Here is a 25,749-nt window from a genome sequence, read left to right on the forward strand (position 1 = left end):
GCATGAATGTGCATATTATACATAGGTATTAGACAAGGATACAAAGGGCTTCTATACAGCGTTCTCTTTCTATTTTTATTTCACTTTCCCAGCTCGATCACGCACTCTATCTTTATATCTCTATAGTGATTACACAAGAGATACCACTGTACACTAATTTCAGCCGCCTTCTAGTATACAAGTCTTATCTGTTGCTGTTAATTATAAATCTCATTGTAATAATATTCGATATTTATTAACAATTAAAATTATACGTATAAATCGTTAGAAATTCTATTTTATTTCGTTAAATTTAAAAATGTAAATATTGTAAACATTCATCTATCTATACCATTTACAGTTTAAAATACGCCGGCTATGTTTAGGATCCGCTTCGTACGAAGACAGAACGTTGAATGAACGCGAATTACGATTTCATGACTCTTATATAAACAGCAACCACATCTCCGATAGGTCGCGGAAATCCACGGTGACTGCCGATATGATAAAATTTCTTTATAACGATAACTTTTATCTGATTCATCAATTTTTCCAATTTTATGTTAAATAATAATTAAAAATTAAATTGATTTATCGAAATACATAAATGGTTGTTCTCGTAAAAGTATAGAGACACCGAGAAGGAGCAAAATTTATATAAAAATTTGGAGAAGTATGGAAATTACATCTATGATTATTTTGAGCTGATGGTACGAAATAAGAAGCGTTATCGGGAAATAAAAGAATATACATATACATGAAATAAAAGGAATATGATAGTTTGATTTCTGTTCAAATATTTTCAATTATCATTAAAAAGAAATAAAATTGTATTTATTAAACATTAAACATGCAAATATTACAATAATTCGGACAATCCAAATAGATTTCCTTTTTGCAATATATTATTTTATAATGGAATTTAATTGTTTACTTTCCACTTATAAACATTTTGTTCAATACTGTTTAGTGCCTATGAGAAATTCTGTTATCAACATGAATCTCATATAGACGTTAGCAAAAATCTGAAATCAATCGTTGAAAATATATTACTTGGAGGTAACATTATGATTTATAACAGTATTAATCATTTACTGTAATTATACATACTGATTATTCTTTCTCGCCTTCAAGTTGATAATGGTAGCGACGTAAAGCAGCTAAGCGTAATCTTTCAGTCTCCAGAGCTTGCTCTAATTCCAGTACATGTACTTGTGCTTCCATTTCTAATCGTTTGGCTTGATGTAAAGTTAGTCCAGAAATGTCTAAGTCATCTGTAAAATATTAATAATTATTAATTTCTTATTACAAGTGGAAAATATTAAAACAAATCCCAAAAAGCGACATTACCATTTTCTTCAACAAGTTGACTACAATTTTTAGCAGTTGCAACAACACTTCCTGTTGCTTGTGTTACATCCCTTGATGCTTCAGAAAGTGCAGCTAGGTTAGAGCTATTTCTATTGGCTTTTACTCTACTTGCAACTACCAATTGCGCTGTAGACGCAGCTATTCCCTGGGATGCAACCACTAGTTGTTCAAATTTACCATTGCCAGCAACAACCTTATCTGCAGCTTCTCTATAAACATTAAAAAATTTTGTAAACAAGCAAACATTGCAATAAACTGTTTGTACTTACAGCAGGAGATTGGCACCCATTGCTACTGCTTTAGCTGCAGATATAAGTCCTTCGGACCATTGATGATTACGTTTATAAAATTCTGTTGCAGAGGCAGTGCCCTAAAATTCAAAATAGATGTTTACACATATGTATGACAAGAGTTGGAATCCCATCCTCATCGATATACATATTGTGCCATATCATATTAAATATTATATACATTTACCTTCCCTTGTTCCACAATTTCTGCTTGCAATAGTCGTGATTTTTTAACTAGCATTCTTATACATTTCATTAACTCTGTACAAGAGTCTAGAATTTTTCCATTCACTTCTAATTTTAATCCCGAATCTGCTGCACGAGATTTCTCTATCATATCCTGATTTAACATTATAAAATATTTCATTTAGAAATAGTACATTAATTATGACATAATAGAATGTAAAAAATAATTACTTGTATTCTATTTGCAGCTTCTTCTATTGCTTTATCCATACTTAATAATTCCATTTCTACTAAATTCCCAATAACTTCAACAGTGCCTTGTCCATTAGACAATGTAGCAGCAAGATCACACACTTTCTTAAATTGCTGTTTTACTTCGTTGATTTGACCCACAGTCACGGGTGATTTTTCTCTTATGTGATTAAACATAGTTAACGATTGTAATCCTAACTGTTTACACTCGTCAGTCAATTCTATGATAGAATAAAAAATCAGTATATGGTTTTTAATCTCCTATTAATCTTTTCAATTTATAACTTACTGTCGCCCAATGCAATATTAGATGTAGTATTGGACGTAGATTTGGCGTGAATAATATAAAGCCCCAAAATATATGCAACATGTATTGCACTTTTAATGAGTACTTTTCCATTCGTTGTATCACATACGTAACCGGTATACGCTGCATCTAAAGTATCTAACGATTTTAGAATAGGATCTTCTAATTTTTCAAGATATTGAGAAGTGCAAGTTAAATCCGACATTGCTGGATTATCAATAGCACTTAATGAGTATTGCATAATGTCTTCCGCTTCAGAAATACAATTTACTGAAATAAAAGTTCATAATTCCAAATAGATGAACGCAAATAATTTCTCACTCTCAAATGAATGAAACACTTACGCAATAATTCATGCAACATAGTATGTGTATACGTATTCATTTCATTACGGCATCGTTCAGCTTCAACTTCCAACTTTTCGATCTTTAGGTCTAATTCTTCTTTCTGTGCTAATAGATCATGTAGATCCCCTTCTAAAGCCGTTTTTTCAGAAGTTATAAAATCATTTTTGGCAATCAAAGCCTAAAATATTACATCTTTACCGGAACGAAATAAAAACAAACGTAAACGTAAACTGAAGAAAAGAAAGAGAAATATTAACCAAGTTTTCAGTTTTCGCGTCATTCAGTTGTTGTTTTACATCATCCAAATCATGCTGAGCTTCAACAGCTTTTCGTGCTTCTTGCTCTGTTATTGCTTGGCCTTGTATTAATTCTTCAAGACGACGTTCTGCTTCAAACGTTCGTCGTTCAGCTTGCTGTTGCGACATTTTTAACATTCCTAACTGTTTATCCACTTCAGCTTTCTATTGCATAGAAACATACCCAAATTCAACATCTAATATTTTTTATCCCTTTTTTTTAATATTTAAAAGAATCCTACCTTCCTAATTAAATTGATATGTTCGTCTCTGAACTTTGAATATGCATCTTTCAATTTTTGAAATTTCTCTTGTAAGATTTTGTACTTTTCTAGAAAGAGAACAAAGATTATATTATGAATGTTTTTCACAATATTTTATATAATGCAAGTGAAAACAGTTCTAACCTTCGCTTTCATGAACTTTCACCATCATATCTGCTTTCTGCTTGACAAAGTCTTGATTAACTTGCTTTTCCTGTTCAATTTCATTACCCTAAAGAAATATGCGTATTAAAATATCATGTTTACAATAAGTATGCTGACAAATAATCAAGATAGCCATACTTTAAGGAGCAAATCAGATTCCAACTGAGTAACACGAATTTGAAGATCCCCAACGATACGCTGATGATCAGTCAATACACGATGTAATTCTTGTCTTTGTCGATTAATTTCCTGTTGCAAATGATCGATGAGACTTTCTCTAAAACAACAAACGATTGCCTCGTGTAACTTTCAAATTTCATATAGATTTCAAATGCAACTAACTTTTAAATTTACCTTTCTGCTATTGCATCGGGTGAAATCGAACCATTTCGCGTGGAATCTAGTTGATCACCTGGTAACGAACTTGTATCGGAAGTATCAATGAGATCAACTACGGTGTCAGAGTCCAAAGATTCTTCTGGTGGTAATACTACTATCGGTGTAACATAAGCTCGAAACTCAGATTGTATTAAAAAGTTTGGTGGATTCTAGAACAAATATACCGCATTACAAATGTAATTTATATTACAAATAATATTATAAATATTAAAAATATTATATGTAGATATTATTATATAAAAATTACATTAAAAATAATATTACAAGATAATAGTTCAAGATTACCTCAGGTAACGCAGGTATCGTTATAAGATGCTTAAAATACTGTCTTTGTTTAACAGTATTGTAAAATTTCTTTAATTCTTGAAATTGTTTAGAAAATCTATCGCGATGGCCGGCTAAAGTATCCGCAGGCAGAGCACCATGAAGTTTAAATAATATTTTTACACAATAATCGTAAAGCTGCGATGCGTCTAAAACGCAGGGGATTAGTGGAGCCAGCCGACACTGTCCACTTACAGTCATCGAGTTGGAGGGTGTGTTCTTCAAAGAAGTGGTAACTGAAACGTTTCATTTATATAAATTAATATCAACACAAATCTGTAATATTATCGACATAACGAAATTTTGAGGCAGATTTTGATCGAGAAGTTACAAAAGCGATACACTCAGCTTCCATAATACACGAGACGATAGGATAAATGTATCTGGTACGATCGGCTTAATTGTACCTATTTGCTCGTTCAAACACCACAAAGTATCGGGTTCTGTTTTTACAATTTGTATATTCGACGTTGGATCTATTCGGAAATACGAATCTCCTTTGGTAGCTAGATTTTTCGTCGGTAATTCACGAAATAAAAAGATATTACCGTTATGTAAATTGTTCTGTTCATCCGTCAATGAAGCCTCCGTTCATTTATTCAGCATGCAGATCTCGATTTAACCGGTCTGCCTTGGTTCAGTTCGATCTGGATAATCGAGATTCCAGTAGATTAATTACGTCAACGTAGCGAAACCTAAGTTGATACCGCGTTGCTTTCATTTTACAAGCACAATCGACACTTTCACGCCAAAACTACTCTAGTATAATCGGCCAAAATGATTCATCTAAGAAGGAAGAGAATGCATCGGAGGTTGAGGTACTCGTGCAAAGCGTTTGTTAGCAGAAAGTATGAGAAAGATGATCTGTTTCTCATCGATCGAAAGGAAGCCAGAAACTCGAACAATACAAAAAGCATCGTGATAGACGAGAATCTAATTTGTACCTACCTGCACGTTGTAAATTCAAAATGTCATCCATGTAATCGAACATTTCGACCGACATTTGGAAACTAAGCAGAAAAGATTAGAAGAGATTATAAAAGATCATAAAACGTGGATAAAAGGCTAAAAATACAAATACAGTAAAATTCCAATTATCTGAACTCATTGGAGGATAAACAGATAATATTAATAGGAGTTCACCAATTTCCTTTGTTATTTATTACTGTTTCTCGGTCATATAATACGTAGGATCAAATAATTATACGAACTATACGATTAGATAATTGAGAGATTAACAAAAATGATACTTGTCAAATTTTCACCTTGCTAACTTCTGTTTTAACAAATGGAATTCAAATAACTGGAGTTCTATTGTGAACTGATTAAGTTAAAAGCTTACTAGACATTAATATCGTTCTCCCCTATAGATTCAAGTTCCTCCGGTGTTACTTGAAGATTTCCGGGTATGCGTGGGTTTCGTTTGTGAAAATCTAACTTGGTAATCAGCAATCTTATGTACAATTGAATTAATGGGCCATATCCTTCCCGCAAGTGTTGCCATAATTTCCCGAGGTCTTCCAATCTTTTGCGATACCGTTGGGAATCTGGAATCACTTTCTCATGACCCTCTCGTAGTATCTTGTGCAACACATGACAAAATTTCCAGGCGACGATCTGATTCTCTTGCAGTGGCTGCCGTAACATATACGTCCAAAATATCGCTCCACCCTTCTCTTGATGTGTACCTATAATCGCACCTATATCTCTGTAAGGAACATATAACGTATTGCAATACCTAATACACGCTGTTAATCTTTTGCTCGTTGCTTAACGTATTAAAAATGCGATTTTACGAAGAAAGATATAGGATTACCTATTTGCTACAATTAAGAAACATTAATTTGTATCATCTATCAATTTGTTAATGTACATTTATATCTTTTGAGATAATTACTCAAACAGTAAATTCATCCTTTAAATTCTACTATAGACTCGCGAAAATTATTTAATTTTTTGCTAGAATTAAAGCTTCATTTGGAACTGGAACAGAAAGTTGCACGAGAGCTTCATTGAAAAAATTAAGATACTAACTGATCGATTGAATTCTTATTGTCATCTTCATATTTGACAGTTGATTTTTATGTAAATATAATGCACTAAAAATTTACATGAATCTTTAATACATAAAGTATTTTTAAATTCAAAGTTCGAAGTTGGTATAAAATAATTCGGAAAACATTTATAGGCGCAGATGGTCAATGGTCTTCTCATTTTTGAAGAATCTTTTGTTAAAAAGGATACTTCGCACATGTTTCTCTTTTACGGGTGTTTCTGTAGGGTTTACAGCTTTCCCTATAGAGATACTCTAAAAGTTAGAAATCATTTATTACAATTTGTTTATGACATACCGTCTTGAGTTTCGTTAAACATTAAAATCATAGTAATCATAATTAGTTATACATAAATAGTTATAATTAAAGTGATATGATCAGAATAAATATTTATATATGAAGGTTACAGGGGAAAAGGGGGAACAACTTATTCAGTTTAAAGATATACGCTTATACAGCAATAAATGACAAATAAAGTCAATGTCTAATGTCTAAAATATATACATATATATTTAATCAGATAATCGATACTTTTTACGTAAATATCTTTCAAGAAAACCCTGTAGCTATATTTAATACAAAGACAATTTTGGTAATATGTGATTGTTTGATAAAGTATTAGAGTTCAAAATTAAGTTTTTAAAAATTAAAAAGGAAATGTGACTTAACATATTTTTCCTCTGTGATCTTCATATATAATCATGTTTTCATTTCGATAAAAGTCAACATTAATCCTTATAATAATTGTAAAAGCAAAAAGTCTAAAATAGTTCCAATGTTAAAGACATTCATAGCATTTAAAAAGACGAAACAGGATCTTTCTATGAGATTCATTTACCAGCTGGTGGAGTTGTTTATCGGTGAGCGGAACGACACCCGTCATGATAATAGCGTACAACAGCTGCGATAGAAATTAAAGCACGTGTAAACAGGAATCCTAATGGTCAGTCCGTATGAAAAGTCATCGTTTCACCAATTCGCCAGTCGTGTCGAAATGCGTTAAACAAGCACGTTCGACAACGTTACGTTGCTCCACATCGCCTGAAAAAAATGTAGAAATTTCGATACTTTTTACGAAGAGTAATGATGTATCACAAGATTAACTTTACAAAATTCTTATTTTTTTTATTATTCTAATTATCTCTCTGCCGTTAAAAGAATTCTTAAATTTAAGGAAAATATGTGACAATTATTATTGATACGCGTGATTTTTGATTCATAGAACGTTAAATGTCCTTCTTTCGGTTCAAACTAAAGCGAAAGATTGAAACTTCAAAAAGTCGAGAATTGCAGCAGAGTTAAACTATTGCACAATGATTATCACGGTTAAATATAGTCTTATAATTTTATAAATATATTTACATTTTAAACACTTTTTAAAAAGGAGATAAATGAAATTTATATGTCACTAAAGATTCACTATTGTCCATTACTTTAGAAATGTCAGCAATGAAAGGTTCAAAGCCCTCGTAATTTGTGTCGTCAGTTAAAGTTAAAACTGAAACATATTATATCAGTACGTTATCATTATCAGATACATGATTGAAGCTAACTTCGATTCTGATAAAACGCTGTAACAGACATTAGAAGAATGACACAATTAAGAAACGTAAATTTTTCAGGAAATTCGTTTAAAATAGACTATATGAAGTGGAAAATTATTAATTACCATTTGACAATAACAAAATCTTCTTCTTTTGGAGTTTAGTTAATAGACTTTGAGTTTTAAGTTAAATTTTCAATAAAATATTGTTTATATGTATTGTTTACCAGTGTCAAAGGGATTAAAACAACTTTTGAATTGTGACATTTTTCTTATTAAGTAACATACCATAATTTACATATATGAGTTTTGCATTCAAAGAATGAAGAGTTTTGATTCACTTTTAAACTGTATTAAATTTTCTTTTATTTCTAACTTAAAACAATAATGAGGCTATGGACACTTATATAAATTCATATTTTTATGAACATAAGTGAAACAACCAAGGCAAAAATTTGTTTCGTCTACTGAATATTATAATGAGTTTGGATATCTTATATATTTTTGCATATTATATGCATCCCATGTATTTTTCGCTCCTCTAAGTTTGCCATAAATGCATAGAAATTCACAAATATTAATGATATGAACTATTGAAAAAAGAAGCAGGACTGTAAAATACTGCAAAATATGCTACAATAGAATTTTCTTTGAATTCTTGACTATTCTAACTTTTGCTGCGAAAATCGTTCAATATTCATAAAATACGTATTCGAAGTGTCCAATCTCGGAAGTCTAAATGATGGGTCTTTTATGTTCATTAACCCTCCGACTGGTGTCACCGCAGCGGTACGGTTAACGATGCCTTGTGCCAGAAAAAGTGCCGCTATACGGTTACGTTCATTCAGAAAGTACTGCACTGGTTGCACTTGTGTATTTAGATGAACCAAGCGAGATGTATGTATGTATATATGTATGTAGTTCATTATAGCATAAGTCAAAGACCCTGTGTATCGCAACAGCAAAACAAAGATAACAACTGAAATAAACGCAACATTGACAATACTCAATTCTGACATGCAATTACGATTCAATTACAAATTGTAGCTAACATAAACATAAACAAGAAATTGCTAAGGTATTGTCTAAAAATATACATTGATACAAAAAGGAACATTCGTATTTCGAGAAGATAATGATAATATGAATGATTACTTCGTGTAATGGGATAAAATATCAATTATTGTGTGTATAACTATGAAGTTTGTACTAAATAAAGATGTTTGTAAATATAGTGACAAGGTAAATAATATTGAATTCCAATTTGTGTCAGTATTGTAACTATTTGTATCGGTATGCGATAATTGGTGCGAACATTTCCTTCGGCCGCATATATTTATTTTTTCGGAAAATATGACATGTTTTGATTAACTTGATGTTTTTTGATCCTCTGCTAAAAAAGTGATATGTAGATTATGGTCGCAACTGAACTCATTCAATTTAAATACAGGGCCTTGACCATGGAAGCATCATATTCCTATTGTTCTATTAATTTTCTACGTAAGTGTCAAGTGTCACAATTATTATATGTATGTACACATATTTTCTTTCGAAATTTTGTATAAATAATAATAATATATGTTAATATAAACAAATAAAAATAATTAGTAACTTTTACAATTCCTGTATAAAGTATGAATATATTATCTTAAAAAATCAAGTAATACAATAATATATGTTGTAATGTGTTTATGTATAATTCGTACAATTTTGTAATATGTATCCTTTTTAAATTTGTTTACATGCATGTCGTATGATGGCATAAATATTTATAAATACCATCATAATTCAAGTATGTGTACCTAAATAAAATGATATTCATGTAAAAATTACTCCAATTTTGTTCACCGGTAAAAGAAACGGTGCATATGATAGAATGTGTGTCTGTATATACGTGAAAGAACATCAAAGAGGCGGTTTCCTGTTCGCTGATGTCAGATTTTTCTTAGAACGATGTATACAATATCACGTTATCAATATTAATGTCAAAAATGGCGGATATAAATGTTTCTCGTGAATACAAATTTTCGAAATTTGAGAACTGTACACAGAAATAGTACTGTCAATGACTTAAGCCTTCAAATACGTACAATATCATAATAAACACATTTCCTAACCTATAAAAGGCATTGAAACGATATACGAATTGGAACGAGGTCAAGGACCGCATTTTCATCGTATACGTCTAGTTTTAATAGTTTGAAACATCTGTACACTTTAAAAAGAAAATATCGCTTTTAGTATAGTTTTACTGATTTAGCAAAAATATAACCTTACGTTCATTTTAAAAGGCATCGATACATTTAAATACTTATTTCGCAAATATATCATGCATTTAAAAATTGAAACTCGCATTACGTACCTAAAACTAATCCAACAGTCTATGTCATTAAATCTAGATCTCCGCTTTGTTAGAAAACACAATTATATGTCAAACTCATTACACCTTCAATACACGAATTGTTTCAAAAGATTACGTAGCATAGATCCGGCTATCATAAACGGGAACTTCATTAATGCGCACTAGCACTTCTTTTAAAATATTAACGCGTCTGGCTTTGAAAAGTGCGGCAAACGTCAAATCAATTTATCTAACTGATTTCTTTTAATTGAAGACCGTATTAGAAATGCATCGATACGTAGTAGTACGGATTCACCGATACGATATCAGATACGATGGATAAATGTTAAAGATAACAATGAGAAAGTTAAATAATAGCCAGATAGCGTTATTATTATATAAATCGAAATTCGTATTAAATACGAAATAAATACGTGCTCTCCTTCGCGAGTATGATGGAATACAGTGAATCGCTTGGAATATAGCAATAGATGTAGCGTGCATTCAGTGTCAAACCGCTATTTCGAGCGCTCTTCCAATGGCGTAGCTGACTTGTGAAACCTGCTGGCGCGTAAACTCGCTTTTAAAGTAACATGTACTTTTACGTTTTTCGTCCACATTTCAACGAATCGTTCAATGTTACCGCTTTTATTATCTCATCCTCTTTCTTCTTTCGCTAGTATCATTATCACCTCGTTATTTGTGCATTATTTATCTCTTTCCGGTATAACGCTTATATATAATCTTCCCTGTTTTAAGTTCTTTCAAAATACATATAGCCATAATACATTCACCAAAATTTATTTTGAATAACATTAAAATCTCTAGTCAATAAAAAATGTAATGTTTAATACAATTATCTATTTCTTTCGTTTTTGTTATTGAATATAATACAATTTTAAAAATACCACTATGCATTAATTATTTGATTAACCATTTATTGTTGCTTTTCATACACTTCAATTTTTATATGATTTTCATATCTTTTTATTATAATTGCATATTTATTTTATCATTTTTTTAAGTTAATATAATACGTAAAAACTGACTAAAATAGTTTACAAATTATGTTAAATTATTAAATGAGGTCATACTTTGCTTTTGAAATAATTCTAATCTTAATTGTCGTAATTTAATTAAAACAAAAAAAAACGCGATTGAAATGGACTTAATTAACATACATTAATAAAGTAAGGAATCTTCATAAATGATTTGCCAGGTCTTCTATCGCTACAATGAATATTAATATCATAATTTATAATAGATTCGATTTGAAACATGTAGTGCTGTAAAGAGTACAAATGAAATCGTTGAACATGTATTCAGAATAAAATAAGATATATATGATATGCTCACGTATATTTCAATAAAAAAAGTAAATTAAATTTATTATAAATAGACAATATATCATGCATTTCCTATGTTTAATAATATCATTTGATAAATAATTGTGATTCTTCAAGCTGATATACATATTTTAATTTTAAGGATACAACAGTACAATATTTTAAACGGGTGTAAAAATTGAATACTTATTGTGGTAATAAGTTTCGATTATTACATCCATTTGACATTAGATTACATACATCTATTTTTAGTATATTTTAAAACACCATAGAATATTTCGAAAAAAGTATGTTGCATATTGCAGTAGGTACAAAAACCATTTATAATAAATAAATTCTTTTTTCTTTATAGAATATTATCTGGATTAACAGTTTCTACCTAAAATTTTTCTAAATATTTAAGATATTAAAGTATATTAAACTTATAATCAAAATAAAAGTGCATGTATACTATGTTTATTTTTACATTTAATTGGACAAAATACAGGTAGCATTAGTATTTCTCTATTTTCTTGATTGGTATTACTACTAATGGTTATAAATACAGAATTTATCTTTAGTAAATATTTAAATTTATTGGACATATTTACTTAAATATAAAAATTATAAAAATGTCTTAGTTTATATGTTGTAATTAGAATACTATATTTCCAAGACATACCAAAAATAACAATACCAATCATAATTAATAAAATAATATGATTTTTGGTTAGATAGGCCTCACAATAAAATTGATTTATATGTTTTATATATTCGTCATTTCATACATTGATACATACATATACATGGTGTCGCGTTAGGTAGTCAAGTGTAAATCATATTTTTGACAAATCACTTTGATTTATATATGTATATCAATTATGATTCATTATTAAATTAAATCAGATTCTAAGATCAGTGCACAATACATACAATATACAATGTGAACAAATATAAAACATTAAATAGAAGTGCCTATCCTCTCCCGCTTTATCAATATCCAATAGTAATTAATTTTTTTCTCAGTTTTTTCGTATATTACAATTAAAATTAAGTAATTTTAAATGTAAATGAATAAAAATCTAATGTAGCACTGCATTAATAAAATAACGTTAACTTCTTTCTAGTACATTAAAAATAAAATTATCTGTATATGTATATGAAAAGCATCTAATATTTTATGGATGTAATTTAAGAACTAATATTACTATACTGCTACAAAGGAATTAAGTACAGAAAGCATGTAATGAACATATTTGAAACTAATAAATTTACATCAGCCAGAATCTGTAAATTAAAAGTTTATTAGGTTTCATGATGTAAGCAATATATAACATTTTCCCTTATAATATTCCTATTTAATACGTATGTATATGTTATTATTTTTAAATAATAAATACACCAATAGAGTCACTTGTTACCTCATGATGCGACGCACGCAAAAAAATATACAATGTAATTGGTTGAGAATAAAATGTGGAGCAGGAGTAAAAAGATCAATTTAAATTGGAGAAGGATTAAGCGGTGGACAGGCAACCCCCAGCCCCTAGCAGCACCCACCACCTTGCGTGTTTCCTTGACCACCAGTACCCGCTAATCCACTAGGACTTGTCGGTGAATGTTGTGGTCCAATCTTGATACCATTTGCCTAAATACATTTAAATTTTGTTTATTAAATGATAATGTCAAAAATACAATATTGTAATAAAGTTTTTGTTATTCTAACTCTCTGATTTTACCTCATTATTTATGTCAAATACACCTTCTTGAATTTTTTCATAAATTACTTTTGCTGTATTGATAAATGCATCCTCTACATTGATTGCTGTCTTTGCACTGGTTTCCATAAAAACAAGTCCATGTTCTCTTGCAAAAGCTTCACCTTCTTCTCTCCTCACTTCTCTTCTATTATCCAGATCACTCTTATTACCAATTAACATGATCACCATATTAGAATTTGAATGTTGTCTTGCATCCTCTAACCAAGTGGTCAAATGATTAAATGTTTCTCTACGTGTAATATCATATACTAATAAAGCTCCTGCAGCTCCACGATAATATGATCGTGTAATAGAACGAAATGCTTCTTGACCTGCCTATAAGTTCAATTTAATTGTATAAGCAATTATTATTCCTTAAAATTCACTATTGTAAGCATTTGTGAAATTCAACACAAAAAAAAATTAAATAATTACAGTATCCCAAATTTGAAGTTTGATTGGCTTTCCATCAATTGTAATCATACGGGCTCCAAACTCAACACCTATTGTTAAATCATGAACAGGCTGGAATCTCTTATCCGTAAACTGAAGAAGTAGACAAGATTTCCCAACCCCTGTTTAAAAATAAAATGCCCTTACATTAAACAATTAATGCAGATTGGAGATATTTCCATAAAATTAAAAATCAATGAATCCAACCAAAAAAGTAAAAACCAAAACCTATAATATTAAAATATATTTATTTATTTATCTTATTCACATTACAAAGCAAAGAGTTCAAAGATATATTACATTTATATAATAAACAATATATATGAAAGTAAACAAGCCAATTACAATATTATAAAATATTTATAGCTGATTCATAATTACAACATCTAATATCATTTCCTAATAATACTACGTATATACATATATAGCACAAAAAATTTCATATGAAATCTGTTCTGAACATAAATAAATGAATTGGACACCTTTTAAGTTGACGAAATTATTATAAAAAAGAAGCTATGTACAGATGTTACATTGAAAGAAATATTTAATTCGTAACATTAAATGTCGTTGTGAAATACGCGCATTAGAATTCCTAAAACTGTTGTAAGGTTTACGAATCAAAAATATTATCGTCGAAAGAAACGAAAACAATGAGTCCTGTCACGGTCGACATAGTGTAAGATGTAGAAATCATTCAAAATTTGCTTTAGTAGACGCATCAGATAATTACCTGTATCTCCAATAATGATGTACTTGAAAAGGTATGCGTACGACATTTTTCGAAATCACGTAGCAAACAAAGATATCTACACGAAATGCGGATATATTAGAAAACAGAACTTCACTTTTTTTGCTGTCTTATCTCTTCTGCTTTAGCATGACGTCACTGAATCAGTTCGGCAATTCTCGGGATTTTTCGTATTATTCGTAATAAGCTCGGGTTTCCGATATCGCGCTGCCGTCGCTTCAGTCATTGACGTATCTTAGAAGCGTTGGCCGTGTTCCAAAATCACGACACTTGATACCTTGCTGACCATAGATATATTAAAATATATATTATATGATTATAATATTGTACAATGTAATCGTTAATCTGATATAATTCATATTCCATATGAATTCATATCACACTATCACGCCTATTTTTTGTATATTATACTCCACCATTCTTCGTATTCTCTTAACTACGCATATTATCAGAAAGGAAATTCCTCATCATCATAATATCTCTGATATTATTAACAGATGTAATCAAATTTTATAAATGATTCCGTCTTATAACATTTCTTTTACTAATAGAAAGAAAAATAATAATGTACACGAACAAATCGAGAATAGATCTGGAATCTAAATATAGTAATTTTATAAAAGAATAATTTATATCGAGAATGATAAATAATTAAACATTTTTAAGTATATTATTATATATTGACTGTTTGTTCCAACGAATAGAAATATTTGCGAGGGAAAATAGAATAAGAAATAAGTAACAAAGAACTTTGTTAGACTTCGGATGATGTTATCGGTGAACAAAGCTGTTAGCCAATGAAATCTTTGTCCGAGAAATTGATTGTCCAATGAGAATAGAGAAACGACTCTGGTGGTAAGTAAAAGTAGTAAACAGTACGATGCGAATCGAGCTATCGTCGACGTCGAAGCTGTCAAACATGGCGAGAATGTCGATCTTGAATGGTGGTCAAAAATGTGAATAGGAGGTTCGCGTTCGGTGGTGAGATTGGTGAGTCTCGGGTGTTCTCGTCGTCGGCAGAGGCCGACGAGAGATGCGATCGGGAGTTAGACTGTCAGGCCGAAAGTGAATGTGCCGAGTGAACGGCCCCGGCAGTTTTGCGGCCGGGATTAATCTAAGGGCATGCCAATTCGGGAACTATGGGTGCTCAACAAACTAAGGAGAGAATTGTTCCTGTCGGCTCTGCTGCGCGACAGACGCGCAAACAGCCTAGGAACCTCAAGGAATCCCGTCTTGTCGGCTCTAATATATTTACAGAGCACAGCGGTAATTCCTTCTCTTATTTTCCTACTCTCTCGCTTTTTATCTTCTATTCCTTTCTTACTTCCGTCCTTTTTCCACTTCTCTCCCTCACGCTTTCTTCCCCTCTCTACTTAGTTTTCTCTCTTGCATTCATGCACTTTGCTTTATAACAGATTATGAATATAGAAGATCAGGAAAATATTAAATAAAGTTGCAAATAACGACATGTACAAAAATAGGCTGTAATTTAGTTATATAATTAATACATGCACATATGTATATATATATATTTTTATGTATTTCTTTTATTAAATTTATTATTAATTGTTTTATTATAATTTTATTATAAAGATAAAACAATTGTTAAATGACTTAATATTCTAAATTAGTTCTTAGTCATTAACACAGATGTATGATAACAGAATCTATTTGCATTGTAAGTTTTGTTTCCGTTATTCTGAACAGCATAATTTCTAATTTTGTAAATTATCTTAAACAATTTAATATCTAATTAATCATAATTGTTAATTTAATGCGTCATATATGATTGTATTCAATAAGAAGGAAAATAAATATTTTCAGTAGATATAATGTTTTTTTTAAATAAGATATTAACATTTGTATATTTTATTAGTGAAAAGAGATGCATCATAACTTTTTCGAAAAGATAAAATGCAGATGAAAATACTGATATTAAATTGTATTAATTAAGTTTCTTACATTAATTTGTAGTCATATGCATACAACAGTATTATGATGTTGTGCAGAAGCTCTTTTACAAAGCAGACCGCTACCTCACATTCCGGCATTACCAGATGGTGATCCACCAAATGGGTCCAGCATTCAGTCAATTTCACAACAAGTGAATATTCAACAACATACTGTGGTTTCTTCTGCTGGACTTTTGGAGGCTGCAAACAGGTTACTTTATAACATTTATATAATTTTATTACTTTCTGAATGTTTTTCATCATACAACACATAAGTATAAATATTTTATGCTTCAATTTTCAAAAATAAAGTATATTTTATATATACAAATTAATTTAATATGAATCTGAATAATATTAAAATATGTATATCACAGGTGGACAAGTAAGGAAAACCTATTGGCACAAGAAGAGGATGATCCTCAACTATTTGTGGCTTTATATGATTTTCAAGCAGGTGGAGAAAATCAGCTCAGTCTTAAAAAAGGTAATTATTTTTGAAAACATACTTGGTGTTCCAAACTTTTTTGCACTTTATAAGTAAAAATAAGATTAAAATATATTATAAAAAGTCCATAAATATCTTATTATAAATCTGGAGAAAATATCTGGGACACCTTGTATAAATATAAAGATATAAATTTATGTTGTACATTATAAATTTGAATTTAGGAGAACAAGTTCGTATTCTAAGTTATAATAAGAGTGGAGAATGGTGTGAAGCTCATTCAAGTACTGGTCAAGTAGGATGGGTTCCTTCAAATTATGTTACACCAGTAAATTCCTTGGAGAAACACTCCTGGTATCATGGAAGGATATCCAGGAATGCTGCAGAGTATCTCCTAAGCTCTGGTATAAATGGTAGTTTTCTGGTTCGTGAATCAGAAAGCAGTCCAGGTCAACGCAGTATTTCTCTGCGATATGAGGGTAGGGTATACCATTATAGGATTAACGAAGACAGTGAGGGAAAGGTATAAAGCTTCATATATCTTACTAGTAATTAAATGATATGCTATAAGATATAAACACGGTATTATGAAATATTAATATTTCAGATGTTTGTTACAACTGAAAGCAAATTTAATACTCTGGCAGAATTAGTACACCACCATTCAATGCTTGCTGATGGTTTAATTACACAATTACTTTATCCTGCACCAAAGCACAATAAACCTACTGTTTTCCCACTTAGCCCAGGTATGTGGAAAAAAATAACATGTATCATATCTGTGATACTCATGTAAAATTATATAATCATTGTAAAGATGAAATGTATTGAAATTATTTATTTCAGAACCTGATGAATGGGAAATTAATAGGACAGACATAGTCATGAGGCATAAATTAGGTGGGGGGCAATATGGTGATGTCTATGAAGCTGTATGGAAGAGGTATAATATGACTGTGGCTGTAAAAACCTTAAAGGTTAGTCTTTTAATATATTAGTTATAATTACTATTTATATCATTTTTTATTTTACTTATTTTTGGTTTACTCTTATATACCTTTATTTTATAGGAGGATACAATGGCTCTAAAAGACTTTCTGGAGGAAGCTGCAATAATGAAGGAAATGAAGCATAGAAATCTAGTTCAGTTATTAGGTGTATGTACTCGGGAACCGCCTTTCTACATCATTACAGAGTTCATGAGCAAAGGAAATTTGCTAGACTATTTGCGGAATGAGAGTAAACATCAAATAAATGCCGTCGTTTTGATGCATATGGCTACACAGATCGCCAGTGGAATGAGTTACTTGGAAAGCAGAAATTTCATTCACAGGTATTGTTTCATACTTTAGAATAAATACATGTTTCTATATGGTATACATGTTATTACATATTTCTAAAGAATGGAACGAAAGTATATTTATCAGTATTTTTCTATTTTATGAACAAACTAATTCTCAAATAATTTTGGTGTGTATTTTAATTGTTCTTTCTTTTTACAAATGATTTAATCTTATTTATATTTATTTAAAAAACATATTTTTATATTTTTATCCTGATCTTATGCACTGTCACTATGATTAGCACATAAAAATATTTGCATACTCATTTTAGAATTTTGACCAAATAAAAAATTGTACTGGGGATTACTTAAATTTTTGCAAAAGAAGGCACTAAAAAGACCTAACAAGTAAAGTACATAAAATGTAATGTTCACTTTTTTACATAGTGCATATCGAGAAGTAATTAATTTTTTCTATCTCGCAAACTATAACTACATGTCTTAAAATAGTATAGTTTCGTGATCAGTAAAGAATTAGCTTTAAGGTGGTATGTATTATGCAGAAAAGTAATCGTTGCACTTAAAGTATTTTTCTTGTAAGTAGCTGTTTTTAGGGAGCGATTTATAGCGTCACAAGGATCACTGAAGAAAAGTAATGGCAGATTACAGTGATGATTATGATATGCATATTCTGCACAAAAAAGTACATTCAGTTAGTTAGGAGAAATTTTTTAAATTTCATCGTCCTCTCCTCTTAAGAAACGAGCTCGCGTTAACATCGCGACTTTCGAAACAGAGATCTAGCGGCTCGAAACTGCCTAGTGGGTGAAAATCATCTGGTGAAGGTCGCAGACTTCGGCTTGGCCCGGTTGATGAGAGATGATACGTACACGGCTCACGCTGGAGCGAAATTCCCTATAAAATGGACTGCTCCAGAAGGACTAGCATATAATAAATTTTCTACGAAGGTAAAACAAGTTTTCTTATAATACAGTTTTAGGAATTTTTACTCAAATTTGTTTTATTTATATTACATTTGTACTTTATTTGTATCATATATTTGTAGTCTGATGTGTGGGCATTTGGCATCTTACTTTGGGAAATAGCAACCTATGGAATGTCTCCCTACCCTGGTGTTGATTTGACCGATGTCTATCATATGTTGGAAAAAGGCTACAGAATGGAATGTCCACCTGGATGTCCACCGAAAGTATATGAATTGATGCGGCAATGTTGGCAGTGGTCCGCTGCTGATAGGCCCACTTTCAAAGAAATTCACCACTCTCTTGAAAATATGTTTCAAGAATCTAGTATTACAGAAGGTAAAATAATCTATCAATTCCATGCAAACATCAAAGATGGAGATATGTTTTTAAATGTAAATAGTTCGTATAAACATGTATAAAAATTGTGCTTACAGAAGTTGAAAAGCAATTGCAAGGAGGAGGAGAAATTCCTTTACTTTCATACAAAAAATCTCAGACTGGTAGCACTGGAAACATCCATGGGCTTGTTCTAGTTTCTGAACCATTATCTTCTTCAGGTATACATGTATGGACTTCATAAAATATTGTTTTGTGATAATGCTATTATTGCAGATTATACATAATGCATTAATATGTTTAGGATTAAGTCAATCCTTATTTAATCTTATTTAAAATGAGTTAACTTTTTAATATTACAGCATTTTACGAACTTCCATTTATTTATTGTAGATACTACCAGTTCAGTAACGAAACTGAGTACATTCACAGGTGGTATGTCGAGTAAGAACAATAGTAGTATCGTACAAATGAGACGTTCTACGAACAAAAAGGGGAAACAGGCTCCTGCCCCTCCAAAAAGAACGAGGTATGAAATTTTTTTGTTTTCGGTGTAACGAAACCTCGATTATTATATGTTTATTATAATTTTTTTAGATCTGGTTACAATAATAAGTAAATAATAAAATATTATATACACACATATGGAATATACTTTATCTACCACATTATTCGCATAAATCTGCTTTTATTAAATTTCTTTCACATAATCGAGATTTCGAACACCGACAAATATTGATTATATGGTGATACGATAACATAACGATTGGGTAACAGCTTGCTGTCGTCGTGCAGTTCGTTCCGCGACTCTGCCTATCAAGAGCAAGACTCTCAAAACACTGAAACGAACACCATGACTCTCGACGATGCCACGGATCTAAATGGTATTGATAAGATTCTCGAAGGTATTTTCATTCTACTTTAATCGAGCGTACTGATACGTGCACGTACTGCTTCAGTTTCCTACCGTAAGCTCTGTATCCAGCTTTTTATGTTCAATTCTCTTTGCGTTTATATTCTTTTTCGAATTAGATAAAAAATTAACTTTTTATAGTAAAACTGAAGGTTAAAAAAGAACGAGTTCATTTTGATATTTTCATCTTTTTTGTGTTATAACTAATTTGTCTTTATAAATTCATTAAATAACTTATAAAAAGTACTGATATAAAGAAAATTTAATATGTACAAAGGAGACTACTTTTAATTTTCGAACATACTGTTTGTATTTCGTTATGTGAGCTTACGGAACTTGTTCGCTCTCAGCGAAAGGACTCTAAGCAGAAAGAGAATATGTACCGGTACGGTTTGTTGTTAAATGGGAACTCAGGTATTGCGCGAGATCTCGCGACGATGGCTCAAGGAACGATTGCTACAGGAGGCTGTGAAATCGAGGAGGATGGAGAGGGTTCTCAGGGTACAGCGGAACCAAACTTTATCACTCAACCTTCAACGTCTCCGGAACCTATACCTGGCTTGACCTGTTCACAAAAACAAATTAAGCCAAGACCTTATCCATCGAAAGAGCCATTACCACAAAAGGTAGTTCTCTAGTGCAAAGAAATATTAAAGTAGCTTCCAAACAATTTTGAAACTTGTCACATAAATAAAAGTTTTTTATTTAATTTTTAGTTGGTACAAGTTGGTGCATTAGAAGTACAGAACGTAAAAAGAGCCATTAATCGTTACGGTACATTGCCAAAAGGTGCTAGAATTGGCGCGTATTTGGAGTCTTTACGTCAGAGTGGCATGCCATCGAATCAGGAATCGACGACAGTAGCTTCTTCCATGACACCTGGTACAGTGGAACAACATGAAGCATCTATCGACAATTCGCAACACAGATCTCTTTCTCCTCGTCAAAGTAATTTACGAAGTCAGCCTCAAATGACTCGTAGTAATTCTTCAAGCGGTGTTGTTAATACTTATCAACCTCCAAATTCTCCCCGTACTCGAGTAGTAGCTGTAAGAAAGAATAATCAGTCTGATGCTGTCGGTTTAAGAACTTTTCGGGTTTCAAGTAACTCTAATTTTCGTACTGCGAGCCCATCGAGATCTGTTCAACCGTCGTTAGCTGACTTGGAGTTTCCTCCTCCACCCGCAGATTTGCCTCCTCCACCAGATGAAATTTTTTCTGGGCAAGAACAAGCTGAACTACCACCTCCTATTTCTTGCAGCGAAATTTCTCAAATAAGAAATTCTCCTTTATCCATAAGAAAAGCAAAGAGTACAGATTGGCGTTCAAAGGAGGATGAAAATGAGCATCAAGAAGACAGGAATGATGTTAGTAACGCAGAACCCTCTGTAAAAGAAGCGTGTTCGAGGTTTGGAGTTAATTTGAGACGCAGAGAAACTCAAGATAACTCGTGTAGACCCACCGATAATAAAAGAACGGGTTTTAAGTCCAGGATAGAAACAATCGAGCCTGCTGCACCACCAGAAGAAGCACCACCACCTCCTCCACCACCTCCACCACCAGTTTCCACAAATTCACCTCCTGATAGTTTTGAACGGAAGCCTGGAATGAAAGAGATGTTGGAATTGAAGCTGATAAATGAAATTAAACAAAGTGCAGAAACTAAACATGGTACTACTACGAAAAAACCTGGAGTAATAAGCAGTACTCCATCTGCTCTTTTGGATCCAGCATCACAGTTACTTTCGGAACTCTGTGCTAGTTTTAATATGGATTCTGGACAAAGGTAAATCCCAATATATATACATACATTGTGTGTAATAGGTATTTATATATCAGTGTGTTATATGTTTGTTTCTGCTTTCCTGCATCTTAACTGTTGTTTAAAGCATGTATATATATGTTATATTTTTCTTATCATATTAGACACGCTCAAAATGAGTACGCTGTATCAACTTTAAAAACCAACGAAGCAATCCAAGAACAACAACTTCAAATACATAATACTCATAAAGATTCATGCATATCTTCTCCAGTAACTGAGTCGATACTCTCTAGCGGAAGTGTCGGTTTTAAGTTGAAGAGAGTAGATAAGCGAAATAATCCGCAGAAGGAGGAGACATCTGATGGACAAATAATCGATTTCAAGGCCAGACTTCGAAAAGTTGAGAATGCAGAAAGGGAAAAATCATTAGAGGAGAAAAGTACTATCACTGAACAATCTTCAGAATCAGAAGAACAACAAGATGATAAGCGCAGAAGCACTGGTAGCATCAGCAGTTTAAAGAAGCTTTGGGAAAATAAAGAATCCTGTGATAGTCAACCTCACAGCCCAAAACTCAGTGTCAGAGGAAGTAGCGGTAAACAAGAAACTCTTGACCAGACAGAAGATTCACCTGAAGATCATAGCGGAGCCTCAACCCGTAGTCAGAGGTACATAAACGTTTATTATATTTTTTATAATACTTATATATTGCTTACTAAACGGTAGTTTTCTAAATCTTCAATTTATTCAATATTATATATAAATAGTCATAAAACATAGATCAATATTTTTAGTTCTGGTAGCAAAAGTGATACTAGACTATGGCCACCACCTGAACCAGAAAAACCAGTTGTTCCTGCAAAACCACTAAAACCATTGTGTTCTTCAACTAAACATTTTGGTTCTTCAATTTATGCAACACCAAACTGTACGAAATCTCAACATGCAGAAGACGATCTAAGTAAACAGAATACAGACTCAAAAACCGCAAAACAGATCGTACTGGAGCTTTCAACATTAATTGAGAACAGCGTATTAAATTTGAAAAGTAACTCAACGATAGTAATGACTAGCTGGCTTCAACTTTCAGACAAGGTAGGGCTGTTACATGGAATGTGCGCTAATCTCGCAGACAGTGGTATCGCACCGCATGCGCGATTTCAGTTTCGCGAACTTCTTGGAAGGTTAGAGCTTCAGGCACGACAACTTCGTGCAGCTGGTACTCGAAATGTTGCAGAGAATACAAGACTTCTCACTGACCTCCAAAACACGATAAAGGATGTTGTCAATACCGTACAAAGATAAATTAGAGAAATTAACATCATTCTCTCTATCTCCACCCTTATTCTCGTCCTCATTTTCATCCAATACTATTTGCAATGTCCCTGTCTGTTACTCAATAATGAAATGTTTTGGACACCTTCGGAAATCTTTCCGAAGTCTTGTATCAGATTTATATGTTTTAACTTCTGTGTTGAACGTCAAACAACTTTATGGTTCTTATCTAATCTCAGTTGAGATCCATTTAAAATACTTCTTTTGCAATGGATATTTTATAAAGTTTCTATTGCAATGATTTTCCTAGAAATACTTTTATAATTTTGCTCCTGGAGAGAGTACGCAAACCCAAGGATATTTTAGAGTAAGGCCTCAAGTCGATCTCGGCCTCAATCAAGTACTGATTTGATGGAAAAGTAAGAAAAATCTAAAATTAAAATACTAAATTAAAAAATATATATATATATTTCTCTCTCGATTTTTTCATCAATACATTTCTTAATATAGACTGCGATTAGCCATTTTCCTTCGGATTTTGAGATATTATTATAATAAAAGTATTATTCTTTTGATATCGAGAAAAAAGACCACATAGTACATAAATGTAATTCACTTATATTTTTTATGTATTGAGTTTTGCAAAAAAAGAAAAAAAGAAGAAAAGAAATATGTATTCTCAAGAGCAAAGTGAATTTAGAAGTATGATAAATATATAAATAAGGATCAAATATACTCTGGTTCCTTAAATTTTTTTAATAATAGTTTTAAATTGATAGAAAAAGGACGAGTAATCGCAGTTTATCGAGACAAAAGAACGCATATTAATCTTATGAATACAGAAAAAGATACTTTTTGTACACTGAACACTTGGTTCTTCTTTTTGTAAATTAATTATGGTTACTTCTACGTCGATCCAACATGTATCCTGTATAAGTGAAAACTCTACGTGAATCATACTCGTCCGCTATACGATAAATGTAGTGATTATAGTTGTCGAGTAAAACATCTCGGTGTTCTTTCATCGAACTTTCTCGCGCCGTGCTTCGTAATATCGTACGCAGTCTTAGGCTAGATTATACATCGTAAGTGCGAAAACTTTTAAGCGAGTAAGCCATTTTAATGCGTGAGAGGATGTAACAACTTTTGTATTTGTATAGAGTAAGTCGAATAACAGGTATGCTTAATAATACAGTAAAACTTTGATTAGAGAAATTAATCAGAAAAAATATTCTTAAATTGATGGACTTTTCGATTAATCAACCCCCATTTATTTTATTTGCATATGTAATAGTAATCATTTATTCCGTTTTTAACTCATTTATGATATATTGTTTCAGTGTTTTAAAAATATTTATTGTTTGTAATATGTATAAAAATTTGATTGTTTGATGTGTTGATATCTATCGTAAATTTGTTTTCATGCAATAACTATACTAAGCATGTATTATTAAAATATGCTTATCTTAGATATATAAAAATTTATCAGCCAAAAATATAATACTTGTCAATTTAAATTGATAGTTATATTAATATTACTAATTAATATTGAATAATGGAAAGTTCGATCAAGTATTATAATAATCAAAAATCAGATTTGTATATGATCAAATAGTGTCAAGGTTTTACTGTATATATTTATGTAAATCAGCGGGTGTAATTAATCAAATTTCGAAATATTTTATTTTGTCTACGCATCGCGTAGATTTTCTTCCATAGAGCACTAGTAAAAAATAAGGACTCCGGATACTTTTTAAAGAAATCGAGGAAAAGAAAGCAAAAACAATCAACTTTAAATAAAAATTAGTATTCATTTTATTTTATTTATCATTCTCTTAGTGTAATATAATTCTACTTAATCGTAAATGAATTCATTAATCAATTTAAATGACTGCGTTTAGTATGCTGCTCGAATTCAAATTGCATTTACCATTTTGAAAGTTCTTTACACTTAAATATATCAATTTAATAATTTTCTAACGTTTATTTCTAACTTTCATTTGGTAGTCTTCCAATAACAGTTTCCGGAGTCTGAACTCATGTTTTACTTGATCATTTAAAAATAAGAAATATGCAACGAGAATGAAAATGCCACTCGATTTGCCAATCAAGACGTTTTTCCTTGTAACACTGCCTACATATGGCTACTAGAATACATCGATCGACAACGCTAGTTACGCGAACCGGAATTTCTCTTCTTTCGGTCCGATCACCCAATCATTTCTCTATATCTTTTTTTTTCTTTTTTTTTTTACATCATTTGTACCTGTGATACACCGATCGACTTATCTTTTATCTTCAAATAAAAAAAGCGAGAAAGAGAGGGAGAGAGAGGGTGGGAGGGAAAGAAAGACGAGCGATCGTACGAACGAATCTTCTTGAGAAG

General features: G+C 31.4%; 3 protein-coding genes across 11 annotated transcripts; 1 reads left to right on the top strand and 2 right to left on the bottom strand.

The window, feature by feature from the left end:
• Window positions 1-791: 791 nt before the first annotated feature.
• Window positions 792-10,671, bottom strand: Hip1 (Huntingtin interacting protein 1). Its single transcript, XM_069117996.1, has 19 exons — window positions 10,139-10,671; window positions 7,072-7,274; window positions 6,424-6,487; window positions 5,522-5,879; window positions 5,128-5,189; window positions 4,141-4,415; window positions 3,811-4,004; window positions 3,595-3,733; window positions 3,436-3,523; window positions 3,271-3,359; window positions 2,990-3,193; window positions 2,730-2,910; window positions 2,368-2,655; window positions 2,058-2,299; window positions 1,828-1,980; window positions 1,620-1,720; window positions 1,330-1,559; window positions 1,090-1,253; window positions 792-1,004 (listed from the first exon to the last, which is right to left on the bottom strand). The coding sequence occupies exons 2-18, from the start codon at window positions 7,114-7,116 to the stop codon at window positions 1,093-1,095; spliced, it is 2,874 nt and encodes a 957-aa protein (XP_068974097.1). The 5' UTR covers window positions 7,117-7,274; window positions 10,139-10,671; the 3' UTR covers window positions 792-1,004; window positions 1,090-1,092.
• A 2,059-nt stretch (window positions 10,672-12,730) lies between these two features.
• Window positions 12,731-14,555, bottom strand: Rab2 (RAS oncogene family member Rab2). Its single transcript, XM_069118058.1, has 4 exons — window positions 14,389-14,555; window positions 13,638-13,777; window positions 13,182-13,538; window positions 12,731-13,090 (listed from the first exon to the last, which is right to left on the bottom strand). The coding sequence occupies exons 1-4, from the start codon at window positions 14,432-14,434 to the stop codon at window positions 12,989-12,991; spliced, it is 645 nt and encodes a 214-aa protein (XP_068974159.1). The 5' UTR covers window positions 14,435-14,555; the 3' UTR covers window positions 12,731-12,988.
• Window positions 14,556-15,274: 719 nt separating this feature from the next.
• On the top strand, window positions 15,275-24,150 carry Abl (tyrosine-protein kinase Abl). Of its 9 annotated transcripts, none has more exons than XM_069117979.1 (16): window positions 15,275-15,672; window positions 16,416-16,569; window positions 16,736-16,845; window positions 17,031-17,329; window positions 17,414-17,555; window positions 17,653-17,783; window positions 17,877-18,139; window positions 18,885-19,056; window positions 19,155-19,410; window positions 19,509-19,631; window positions 19,804-19,939; window positions 20,188-20,315; window positions 20,738-20,949; window positions 21,040-22,109; window positions 22,250-22,756; window positions 22,883-24,150. In XM_069117979.1, exons 1-16 carry the CDS (start codon window positions 15,546-15,548, stop codon window positions 23,391-23,393), a joined length of 4,341 nt encoding a protein of 1,446 aa, XP_068974080.1. In that variant the 5' UTR covers window positions 15,275-15,545; the 3' UTR covers window positions 23,394-24,150. The 9 variants fall into 9 exon arrangements, with proteins under 9 accessions (XP_068974080.1, XP_068974084.1, XP_068974083.1 ...); XM_069117983.1 differs by having other exon boundaries at window positions 20,786-20,949; XM_069117982.1 differs by having other exon boundaries at window positions 20,188-20,294.
• The last annotated feature ends 1,599 nt before the right edge of the window (window positions 24,151-25,749 follow it).

This window comes from Bombus flavifrons, chromosome 8 (assembly GCF_040668555.2).
Source record: "Bombus flavifrons isolate JBK064 chromosome 8, iyBomFlav1_principal, whole genome shotgun sequence".
Taxonomy (NCBI): domain Eukaryota; kingdom Metazoa; phylum Arthropoda; class Insecta; order Hymenoptera; family Apidae; genus Bombus; species Bombus flavifrons.

What these genes read in the sequence shown, in the direction of transcription:
- Abl (XM_069117979.1), top strand. Translation starts at nt 15,546, where the DNA reads ATGGGTGCTCAACAAACTAAGGAGAGAATTGTTCCTGTCGGCTCTGCT. An exon ending in ATAATAAATTTTCTACGAAG is followed by an intron (nt 19,057 to 19,154) that starts GTAAAACAAGTT and finishes ATATATTTGTAG; the next exon opens with TCTGATGTGTGGGCATTTGG. An exon ending in TGAACCATTATCTTCTTCAG is followed by an intron (nt 19,632 to 19,803) that starts GTATACATGTAT and finishes TATTTATTGTAG; the next exon opens with ATACTACCAGTTCAGTAACG.
- Rab2 (XM_069118058.1), bottom strand. Translation starts at nt 14,434, where the DNA reads ATGTCGTACGCATACCTTTTCAAGTACATCATTATTGGAGATACAG. An exon ending in CATCATTATTGGAGATACAG is followed by an intron (nt 13,778 to 14,388) that starts GTAATTATCTGA and finishes ATTTTTAAACAG; the next exon opens with GGGTTGGGAAATCTTGTCTA. An exon ending in AACTTCAAATTTGGGATACT is followed by an intron (nt 13,539 to 13,637) that starts GTAATTATTTAA and finishes TTGAACTTATAG; the next exon opens with GCAGGTCAAGAAGCATTTCG.
- Hip1 (XM_069117996.1), bottom strand. Translation starts at nt 7,116, where the DNA reads ATGACGGGTGTCGTTCCGCTCACCGATAAACAACTCCACCAGCTG. An exon ending in CCCGATGCAATAGCAGAAAG is followed by an intron (nt 3,734 to 3,810) that starts GTAAATTTAAAA and finishes TTGTTGTTTTAG; the next exon opens with AGAAAGTCTCATCGATCATT. An exon ending in TAATATTGCATTGGGCGACA is followed by an intron (nt 2,300 to 2,367) that starts GTAAGTTATAAA and finishes ATTCTATCATAG; the next exon opens with AATTGACTGACGAGTGTAAA.